The sequence below is a fragment of the Antennarius striatus genome, chromosome 8 (assembly GCF_040054535.1).
Source record: "Antennarius striatus isolate MH-2024 chromosome 8, ASM4005453v1, whole genome shotgun sequence".
Lineage (NCBI taxonomy): Eukaryota > Metazoa > Chordata > Actinopteri > Lophiiformes > Antennariidae > Antennarius > Antennarius striatus.
The window spans coordinates 22631178-22642976 of NC_090783.1; the positions used below are offsets into that span (position 1 = coordinate 22631178).

Below are 11799 nucleotides of genomic sequence, written 5' to 3' on the forward strand. Positions count from 1 at the left end.
CAGATGACATCGAGGCAAGGAGAAGCTCAGCTGGGTCCTCGATGCTTGTTGGAATGGGAGGACTGTCTTACAATCATTACATCATTTAGTGCACATGAAAAAGAGTCCTAAAGCACTACATGTCAAATGTTTATTGCTTACTGGTAATTTTCCATCTATCTGAGCCTGGAACACATGAAGACTTCTTTTCACCTTGTTTGTGACAACGTTTTTTTTTTTTTTAGTTTTTTTTTTTTTTTTACCATTTATTTGACATATTAGCTTTTTTGTCCATAAAAATGAAAGCAAATGTAACAGAATCCAATTTTATTAGAGTAACAGTCATTCCTTTTCAAAACCTGACAGCGACAATTAGAACGCTCCAAAGAAAAACACACTCTATAAAACTTTGCAGAAATCATAAATTTTTGCAGTGGAATAGCTACCATGTCCAAAAAGAAAATGTCCATGAAAATCATGACAAACAATGTGACTGTAAGGGCCTTTTGCTTCATTGAATATTTCATATTTTCTGTAAAAGCGTAAAAGCACCAAACCAAGACAAACAGCCAGGCATCACAGCAACAGATTATCCAATAGGTGTACTTCAAGAGTTTTACCAGAATCAATTGTTCTGATTGTTGATTGTTCACCCCTGAAATGTGATGTGTTGTAAAATAATAAACTGCAGCTACTGTTGTTAACCAGTTGAGGAGCCAGAGGAGTGCTGGGTCATGAAGGATGAACGTTCTCTGTATTTAGAATTATTTTATTTTCAATAAACAGAATATATTTTTTACGCAAGGATCGCAAATCACTTCACTATTTTCCACAGCTTTGTGAACAGATGTGGCAAGTGGTATCTGCTATACAATAAAAACAAAAACATGATAGAGATCTTTTTTGTCCTACATAAACACGCAATATACAGAAATATGCTGTATTTATGACCTTGCTATTTATTTGCACATGTCAGTTTTCTTTATTCAGTCTTGGATTAATAAAAGCTTCACAATATTGAAATTTGAGCACATCTCTCCAGACATGAATGCAATACCTGTGCTTGAATATGTCCAGCAAGCAAAGCTTGAGCAAGACTTAATCACATATTCACATATTACAAGAGCTTATGATCACGATAAGAAGAAACTCTTTATAAAATATTTACATTGGATTGTTTTTTTAAGTCCTAATAAGGCATGGAATTTTGCTTCAGCTGGCAAAGAGTAACTGAGGAGCCCACACCAAATCCAGCATACAGAGGCTCACTGAACTGTGCTTTGAACCGGTGGATGAGCTCCATCGTTGCTGATATTGAGTAAAAGGACACAGTTTTTCCTGCATAATCCAGATAAACACCGATCCGTGTGGCTCTTGGAGCATTGGGTAGGTCCTGATCTACTTTGTTGTGCCAGGCAGAGTAGCCTGAGTCTGAGCAGAGAAGACTCCAAGACTTGTCATTGTAGCCCAGCAGGCTGTGTGAATTCTTCCCCTTACGACTGATGCTCCTGTATGCTAAGCCAATGGAAAACTCCCCACTCCACTCTGCCTCCCAGTAAAATCTAAAACCAGAGAGAGGTTCTTTGCACAGGACCTGGGAGAATCCATCAAAGCGCTCTGGGTGATCGGGGTAAAATTGAACCGTTTTCTTGCGAGTGACCTTCTGGTTACCATCTGACAGCAACAGCTCCTTATAGACTGTGTTTGGATCAAATGACAACTTGCAGGAATCTGAACAAAGACAAAAAATATCCATAACTATTAACTATTAACTATTGATCAAGAAGCTGCCAAAAATGTATCAACTTTTCCTTTTTTAATTAACATTAGTAATAATAACAACAACAACAAAAACAACAACAACAACAACAATAATAATAATCGTGGATTAGAATTATGTATCACTTTTCTAGACACTCAAAGATGCTGTACAGTTGATCCATTATTCATTCACTCTTCATTCATACTTGGTGAAGGTAAAGTACATGTGTAGCCACAGCTGCCTTGGGACAGACTGTTGGAAATGTGGCAGCCAATCAGCGCACACGACCTCTCCGACCACCAAGGGATCAGTCAAACACATTCACACACCAACGAGTTTCTCACTTGAGGCAAGGACGGTAAATTGTTTGTCCCAAGGACACAATGACAAATCACCAGGGGAGCGGGAACTCAACCGCCAATCCTAAAATCATTGGACGACCTGCTCTACCAACTGAGCCCCAACTAAATATCTAAGAACATATTAATAAATAAAATAAATGTGGCCATCAAGGAAATATCAATATTGCAAAGAAGGCCAGGATGTGGTAATTTCCCATGCCCTTGTGCCTCTCAAATGGAATCAGTGAGTTCCCTTTGGTCTGTGGCGTACTGTATGTGTCTTCATTTAGGCTCTTTAGATTATGACACTTCACTAACATGTTTTAATAATGAAATGGCACGTTTGTGCCACTGAAGTGCTACACGTATATAGTAAGCTCTGCGATAAGACCAATGGTGTTTAGGCTTCAAATCTAGAGTTAATAAAGATCTGTTTCTTGAGCAGCAGTCTTGCATAGCCCATCACCCAACCTCTACTGTTACACTACCCCCACCATGGCTGGGACTTTCTCACTTCATCTGATGTCTTGTGTACTTGCCATCATATTTAAATGAAACATACATTAAAGACACCTCAAAACAACAAATTGATTGAACCATAAACATTTACTCACATTTTAAGAAGTCTGTCCTGGTTTTTGGCTCCTGAAAATCAGCTCTGGAGGGAACTGTAATAAAACACGTATTATTTAGTGAGAAATTCCACTTGATCACTTGTTTCACATGTAAATAATTACTCAAATTGAACACAGTAACAATGTCACATGTTCTAGCCTCACGATTTACACGTGCTTACAGGTAAATGGGCAGACCTACAGATATTAGGAGGTAGACAGACTCTTACCTTTGAGCCGTTTCTCTCCATTTCTTGGCAAAAGTATGTACACAGGGGTTTCGCTAACTGTAAAGATAATGAACCATTAGATTAGTTCTAGTTCGATTGACCTGCTTATTTATCGTTATACTTCTGTCACATTGAAAATATTTGGTCTGAACTGGTCTGAAGTTATCCACTGCAGCAATCCTCACCGCATAAAAAAAAAAAATCTACTTGATACAAACCTGTCTTTGAAATTTTGCTCAACTCTTTCTTGCAGATGTCATCTATATGTTCCTTCATCTCTGTGGCTGTTTTGCTCATTTCCCCAAAGGAAAACTGGGGGTTGATGAGCACTTTGGGCACCATGGCCTCAGGAGGTATACACAGGGTGGGAAAATTCTATTGAAGAAGAAACAGACAGTCAGTCAGCAAGTTAGCAACATAAACCAATGAGTAGACTTGCTTTAACAAAGGTTCATTTAAGTTCCTCTCATAATCCCCCTGTATTATGTTCCTGCACCTGAAGAAAGTGAATGTTGTCCTCTGTTTCAAGGATCTGCCGTAGCTCTGCATCTCTGCGCTGCAGCTCCTGTATCTCCTGCTCTAGACGATTTACGTAACCCTCAGCCTGCGACATCGCTGCCTGCATGTTGGCCATTATCATCTGATGAATTTCGGCCTTCCACCGCTCCACCGCCTGCAGCATTTCGTGGAAAGTTTTATCGCTTTCTGCTTGTGCTCGCTGGGCACCACTCTAGAAGGCAAAATCAGACATGGACATTTTGGAAAAAATTGTCACTCCTAAAATATTTAGTTTCACACTGCATTTTAAAATTTTTAAAAATTTGTTTAGATAATATCTGATCTTACTTTAAGAACATCAACATTGTGTTTTAGCTCTTGCAGCTCCTTCATCCTCTCTTGAATGATGTGCTGGACTTCAGACTGGGTGACAACCAAGACTTTCTAGTGGAAGAATATCACAATAAGTACTACACAGAACCAGAAATATATTCAATTTCACATTCTGGATCTATTTGGAAACAGATTAAAATCTTCTTCCTTCTTTTCCTTTCAGCTTTTCCCTTCAGGGGTCGCCACAGTAAATCAATTGCCTCCATCTAACCCTGTCTTCTGCATCCTGTTCTCTCACACCAATTACCTTCATGAAGCATTGAATTTACACTGTAGTGGTTATCTTTTATTTTTTTTTAATTTACTTTATTTAGTCCACAAAAAGCCAAGGTATCACAAATACTGTTGCACAATCTGTTCAGACTCACTTGTTTCTCAATGCGCTCTTCTTCTGCTGATGTAATATTGTGACTGCGGTGCTCTCGGACAGTACACAACACACAAATACACATCTGGTCAGATTTACAGAACAGCTCCAGGCCTTTCTCATGCTGTGGGCAGATCTTCCTGTCCAGGTGGCCTGTCTCATCCACCAGCTTGTGTCTCTTGAAGGTGGATGACTCATAATGAGGCTTGACATGTGTTTCGCAGTAGTACGCCAAGCACATGAGGCATGACTTGACAGCCTTGTTTCGCCGGCCGACGCAGAAATCACAGAAGGATTCCCGGTGCATGTGGGGGAAAGGAGTCAGCTCCGGAAGTTGGTGCCGTGGCTCAATGTTTACGTCGGGCAGATTGCGCTTCAGTATGGGCCGTGGTGTGAAGGTTGCGCGGCATTGTGGGCAGTTGTACACACCCATGTGGTCAAACTGGTCCCAGTAGATCTTAATACACTCCAGGCAGTAAGTGTCTCCACAAGGGATTGTGACTGGGTCTCTCAAAGTATCGACACACAGTTGACAATAAGCATCTGGTGGTAAAGGGAAGCCAGACTCAGCCATTGTGATGTTGGATGAATTAAAAACTCTTGATCAGAATAGTCTCCAGTAAATTAGTGTGGGTGAATCCCCAAAATGTTGATATGAGTCTGCCAAGCAATACTAAGGAACGGTCCAGAGAGAGTCCAGACACAATGTGAATGTATGATGCCCTTATAAACCAGAGACCTTTCGGTTCTCAGGTGATATTTAAAGCCAATGCTTTGTTTGTTGTGTAAACAGACAGGTGATGTTTTCCCACAGCATCTGAGTGAAAGTACTGAGGACTGCAGCTTCCACAGAACGTGCTTGACAAGCAGGAATTTCAAATAAACTCAGAAAGTAAGGTGTTGTCAGCAAAAAAGCCCCAGAAATGAATAGATCTCATCTTCAGAGGAATCCACACATTCTCCGTATTATTTCTGTTTAACAGAAAATTAGTTGTTCGTTGGTGGGGGAGAAGCTGGAGATGTAGCTCCAATCTACGGTCTTACTCACACTGGCCTTCTCCCTCGTCTTTCTATCTTATCCGGTTCCTGAGTGCGCAAAAGTTGAAATTTGACCTTGACCTACTTTTCTCAAGGTCAAGGTCATAATCTCATTTTCATCTCCTTTGCCGCCCTAATAATGTGCTTTTTGTTTCATCTTTCTATCTGCAACGGTTGCGAACATATTTGGTGGACTAACTAACGGACAGACAAACGGACGGAGGAACGGACTAACGGATGAACACGCAAACACTGATAATTACAATACATCACCGCTTTGAGGCGGGATGTATTGTAATTATTCAGTTCAATTGCAAATGTCCTTAGTGGAGGACAGCATCAAATCTTCACCAACAGTTAAAGGTATGATTAGCCGCTAAGTATGATGCTCTCAGTTTGCTCACAATTGTTGACATGGTGGTCATCATCATTATTTGCTTCTGCCCTTTGTGTTCATGTATTTTTTCGTTCAAAAAACTTCAAAGCGTCGTCTTTCAATTCTTTGCTGCTGTGATCTCCAGTGCTGAAGCAGCTTTGAAGGTCTCAATGACTTATTTGCTAGCTTGTCGCCTCATGTTATACACAGCGGGCTCAGCGCATGAGATTCACCTGTGGATAATCCCGTATTGTAAGAAAGACTCCTCGTGTTATCTTTTAAATGCAGATTTTGTGTTCTTGGAAGTCATAGGCTCTTCTGTCTCCTCACTGGACCTTTTCTTCTTTCCAAAAGTCTCCCGAAGGATGTTATTTTACTCATTTTTACTTGTGGGCATAATTTTGGGAGTAACTGCTAGAAACCTGTCACATGACCGAGACCTGTCAAGAGGCACAGATGCAGGCATTTGTCTGTGCGACATTCCGCACATACTGTATGTCGTTTTCAAAATGAAACATTTTTAGACTGATAATCAATAATAAAAAAAAAAACCCTCACCGTTCTGTGTCTCCTAATGGACACACAGAACGTGTGTGTCCATTAGGTCGTGGTTTTAGCGACATAACTCCTTTGATTGACATTAGCGAATGACAATCAAAGGAGTAGGGCTGAAGCCTCTTCAGAAGTGAAGGTTTTTGTCCCATTTGAGAGACGTTATAAACGTCATAGTCCTGAACTTACATTGGTGGCAGCAATGGGAGCCACTTACAGTATTATGGGATGTAATTATACAACTTTGATTAAATAGTACATCACTGAAGGCCTAGGTGTAAAATGCATGGCCCACTACTGAATGTATACTATGTGTGTATATACACACATTTGCAGTGTAAGCGATCAGGAATAGACTGACTGGTATTCGTGAATGAGAAAGTTCCTTCACACCCCCCCCCCAGTTTTCCTGTGAGTTTCATGATGGTGCATGATTTCTAAACAACTTGGTCTGTTCATCCCGTTAACAAAACACAGGGCATCTAAATAACCATATGGGTATCTACAGGTGCACGCTGAACACCTGAATCCATGCCAACTGTAAACACTGCAGCGCCAGAGGACACTGCAGGAACAATGTCACACACATTGTTAGTTATACAACCATTCAAGGGCTTAATCTTTTATCAGGAGACAATAAAATACTAAATACCGAAGGGACTGCATGCATAATTCTTAATATGTCATCACAATTACTACTAAATTGATTGAATGTCTGTTAGGCAGAGTTTCATGACCGATCAGCCGTAATAAAGAAAAGTCGAAGAAATAAAAACAATTTTATTTATCCCAAGTGGGAAATTTCTTTTGCACTTTATACATTAATTACACACACCGGTCAGAGCACACACACACACACACACACACACACACACACACACACACACACACACACACACACACACACACACACACACACACGCATGCACGCACACACGCATGCACGCACGCACGCACGCACGCACGCACACACACACACACACACACACACACACATTTGCGTAAGTGATCAGGAATGGACTGACTAGTATTTGTGAGTCAGAAAGTTCCTTCACGCACCCCCCAGTTTTCCTGTGAGTTTCATGATGGTGCATGATTTCTAAACAACTTGGTCTGTTAGTCCTGTTAACAAAACACAGGGCATCTAAATAACCATATGGGTATCTACAGGTGCACGCTGAACACCTGAATCCATGCCAACTGTAAACACTGCAGCGCCAGAGGACACTGCAGGAACAATGTCACACACATTGTTAGTTATACAACCATTCAAGGGCTTAATCTTTTATCAGGAGACAATAAAATACTAAATACCGAAGGGACTGCATGCATAATTCTTAATATGTCATCACAATTACTACTAAATTGACTGAATGTCTGTTAGGCAGAGTTTCATGACCGATCAGCTGTATTAAAAGTCAAATAAAAACTATATTCTATTTATCCTAAGTGGAGAAACTTTTTAACACTTTATATATTACATATACATGCAGGTCGGAGCATACACACACATACACACACACTCAGACACCCCCCCCCCACACACACACATAGTTCAGCGCCTTGCTCAAGGACACCTTGGCTGCTAGCAACAGGAGGTAAACGAACACCTCTACCACCATCTATCAGTTCACACTCAATATTTTGGTCGGCCACTCTCCAGTAGCCAGGACCTTGTGGACTGAGCTATTGCCATCACAGAGTATTTTATTTGTCAGTGTTTTTATTTTTCATTAATTTTTCCTATTATTTAAATTACTTTATATATCTCAAGCTTGTTTTTCCTTCCTCTTGAGATGAAAGAGGATAGCTGAGTGAGTGGAGAGGAAAGCCTTTGTATTGCTTGAGTTTTTCTTAAGTATGTTATTCATCTTGTCCTGTCTTTCCTATAAGAAGTGTGTATATCAGGTTGAAGTTGTCGCAATCTTTGTCCTTTGACGAGCATCTCCCAGCCTTCCTGTTTGATAGGAGGACACTTGAGCCGATGACAGCATCCATCCATCCATCCATCCATCCATCCATCCATCCATCCATCCATCCATCCATCCATCCATCCATCCATCCATCTTCCAGCACTTATCCAGAGTCGGGTCACGGTCAGCAGCTTCAACAGCAGCTTCAAGCTTCAAACCATTCTTTGTCTGGCCCGTCACCTGAGACCTTTTGCTTTGGGTGACCCTACCAGGAGTACCAAACTCCTGACAACATAGCTCCCAGGATCCTTAGGGCACCGAAACCTCTCCACCACGATAAGGTGATGGTTCCTTGGAGAGGCCAATGACAACAAAAGGGAGAAAAAAAAAGATCTTTGTTCTCTGTCTCTGAGAAAAAACAGAAAAGATCTGAAGAGGAAATAAAAAGGAAGCAAAACAAGGGAGAGAGGCTGACAGTGGCGAGAGAGACAGACAAAAGTGTGATTTGATTGCCCATGATGTCATTGTTGTGCTGGTTGGTACCCTCTACCTCCTCCCTCCCCCTCTCCTCTCTTAGCCTTCCTGTCTGTATCTCCCCAGCTCTGTCATCACTGTGGAAAACTCTGGGAGTGGCACGGAGGAGGAGAGGCAGAGGAAAAATAACCCGAAAAGGAGGTGAAGGAGGACAAACGAGTCGAGCAACTGATAGTCTGGGATATTTTTACAGCATCTTTCCATTTACAGCAGCAGGTACACTTTCTTTCCTCCTTTTAGCAACACATTTCAGACGAACCTGCATAACTGTATAAGTCAGTTTTTAAAAAAATCAAATTCAATATTACAAAAAAGCAAGCAAGTTATATGAACATAAGCACATGTAGAACTTCTTTCTTTGCACAATTAAATCATTTTAATCAGTGATTAATTATCTTCATACTGTATCTGGAATTTTTCACGTTGTACGTAAATGATGATAAATCATGTTTTTATTCTACTGCTTATTTTCCATCCTAACAACATCTTGATCTTTGTATGTTATGTGAGTGAGAGAGTGGTTGAGAAGAAGAGAAAGAGAAGGATCCTGTTCATTCTGGAGATTGAACAACAAAGCAGTCATTAGGAAATAGACCTGATTAAATTAAAGTGGTGCAAGAGCAGGCTGAGTAGCACTCATGAAGTGATGGATGTGAAAGTGTGACTGAGAGCAAGAGAGTGAGAGTGAGCTCACTCACAGTCAGCTCAGAGTCATCAAGCATTAGTGACTTTTTTCATTAAATACCCTCATAAACTTAGAAAGTATAACCAACGTTAACCAAAACTTTTGGAGTATGAGGTGCCAGCTCACCTGAGCACTGCCAAGGTGCCCTTAAGCAAGGCACCAACCCTTTACAAGTTGCTCATGGTGGCACATTATGAAACAGCTGCCTGCCACCCTACCTCTCTCTCTATATATTGCCTACCAACAGTCCCCTTGTGTGTCTCAGGCACTATATATTTTTCATGTGCTACCATTATAAGGTTTGTGTATGTGAACCAGTCTCACTGTTTGCCTCTACACTGATGTGTGCACTGTGTTTGTCAGCATGGCTGAGGGTTCAGTGTCTGTAGCAGAGGTGGAGTCCTCCTTCCAGAAGTTTGCAGTCCATGGAGACACAAAGGCCACAGGGAAGGAGATGAGCGGCAAGAACTTTGCCAAGATCTGCAAGGACTGTCAGATCAGTGATGGCAAGAACGTCACCTCTACAGATGTTGACATAGTTTTCAGCAAAGTCAAGTGAGAATTCAAATTAAATATTTATTTCGAAGCATGGACAACACAAGACAAAGAATATTGATTGTTTATTTGGCTATTAAAGCAAGTAATCAGTAATAGTAATCACATTATTTTCATCCGATAAGTGACCTTGTTAAAATTAAAACATGTTTAATATAGACCCATATAGATCAGGTCTAAAATACACATTTGATTGCATTGAGCTCATTGATGACAATGCCATCCATTAAGGTAAGACTAATAAAACTTTAATAGTCACACAGTGGGAAAATTAACGGGCACAAATCAATTTTGTATAGAGAAAATAATCGCTCTGCATTAGATAACGGTATTTGGCGAGCAGGTTGTGTTGCTGTCTTCCACCAGGGCATCTCTTTCGATCCTAGTCACTAGTAACATAGTCAGATATATAACTTAATTTCAGACCCCATTCTTATTTTAGATTCTTTTGTCTTGTGTATTCAAGTACTTGATGGTGATTTAGTCCTAGATATGGGAAGGTCATTATGCTTACTGCTATCTAGTAATAAACAAAAGACATACATTGAATTGCATAATCTGTTTACTCAATGCTCTGCAAACAAACCTCAGATATTTAGTAATGCTTGCGGAGATCTTGCAATTGTGCCTTGTGTCTTTTCTCAGGGCAAAGTCAGCTCGTGTAATCACATTTGAGCAGTTCAACCAGGCCTTGACAGAGTTGGCTCCCAAACGTTTTAAAGGCAAAGACAAGCAGGAGGCTCTCCAACAGGTCTACGGTCTCATTGCTGGCAAGCAGCCTGCCAACATGGGAGTCACTGTGAGTGTTTTAACTCCATCCATCCATCCATGGATGGAGACTGGTGGGAGAGTGGAGAGTCGGGGGTTTTTTTGCTTTAAATTTTTTTAATGTACCGTTTTGTTCCCCATTGGGAAATTAGTAATACTCTCTATCACATACAGCAGATATTAGTAGTGTGAGTCTGTGTGTGTCTATATATATATATATATATATATATATATATATATATATATATATATATATGCTCCTGTGCACACACACACATACACACAGTATATATTTGATGCGTATAATGACTCACTGAGGTGCATTATTATACATCACAGTGTAATTCTTCATCCTACCACTAGATGACATCAAACACTGCCCTTCATTTGGACTTCTAAACATGAATCACATATTTTACTTAGATATGTAATTGAAATGATGAAGAAAAAATGTTGATTAAATTTAATTCATAATGCATAAATAGGCAGAAGGGATAAAATGTAAGTGTGGAGGATGTTTTATTATTTTGCCAATGGAGATGGGCCAGTGGGTATGCCACTTCAAAATTATATTGTACTTTTTGCGTAGAGTCACTTTAATGACATTTATATTTTTACATCAACAGTTGATAAAATTTAGTAAATTAGTAAAAAAAACCCCATTAGATTCAGTCCCATAAAAGGTAATAAAGACATAATCTAGCTTTACCTCTAGTGACTGCAAGTGTAAAATTCAGCTCTAATCCCTGGTTACTTATTAAGTGGTTGGTGCAAATTTTCAACTGGGACTAAGATTGTGGGTTCCATCCCTTTAACTGAATGGGTAATCGTGTTGTTAATTTGCGATCTTCTGTTTTCAGAAAGTGGCAAAGGCAGCAGCAGTGGATAGACTAACTGATGCCACCAAATACACAGGATCACACAAGGAGCGATTCGATGACTCAGGCAAAGGTAAAGGAAAGGCTGGCCGCGAGGACATCCCAGACACCAGTGGCTACGTGGCAGCGTACAAGGGCAGTGGCACCTATGATGATAAAGTGAAAGAAGCCTAAATCTACCAGATAATAAAAACTTTATTCAATTAATGAACTCAATGTTGGTGCTTCAAAAAAACAAAAAAAACAACCTGATTTCAATGGATATTTTGGAAAAATATACATCTAAATTGCACATGTTCTGTGGGCTTAGCATTCA

The 11799-nt window shown here is 40.2% G+C and overlaps 2 protein-coding genes across 2 annotated transcripts; one reads left to right on the top strand and one right to left on the bottom strand.

The window, feature by feature from the left end:
* Positions 1 to 4896, bottom strand: ftr84 (finTRIM family, member 84). Its single transcript, XM_068322639.1, has 7 exons — positions 4186 to 4896; positions 3773 to 3868; positions 3423 to 3656; positions 3145 to 3301; positions 2927 to 2983; positions 2697 to 2750; positions 1 to 1710 (listed from the first exon to the last, which is right to left on the bottom strand). Exons 1-7 carry the CDS (start codon positions 4756 to 4758, stop codon positions 1169 to 1171), a joined length of 1713 nt encoding a protein of 570 aa, XP_068178740.1. The 5' UTR covers positions 4759 to 4896; the 3' UTR covers positions 1 to 1168.
* A 3697-nt stretch (positions 4897 to 8593) lies between these two features.
* On the top strand, positions 8594 to 11799 carry tppp2 (tubulin polymerization-promoting protein family member 2). Its single transcript, XM_068322270.1, has 4 exons — positions 8594 to 8813; positions 9646 to 9837; positions 10483 to 10636; positions 11466 to 11799. The coding sequence occupies exons 2-4, from the start codon at positions 9647 to 9649 to the stop codon at positions 11655 to 11657; spliced, it is 537 nt and encodes a 178-aa protein (XP_068178371.1). The 5' UTR covers positions 8594 to 8813; position 9646; the 3' UTR covers positions 11658 to 11799.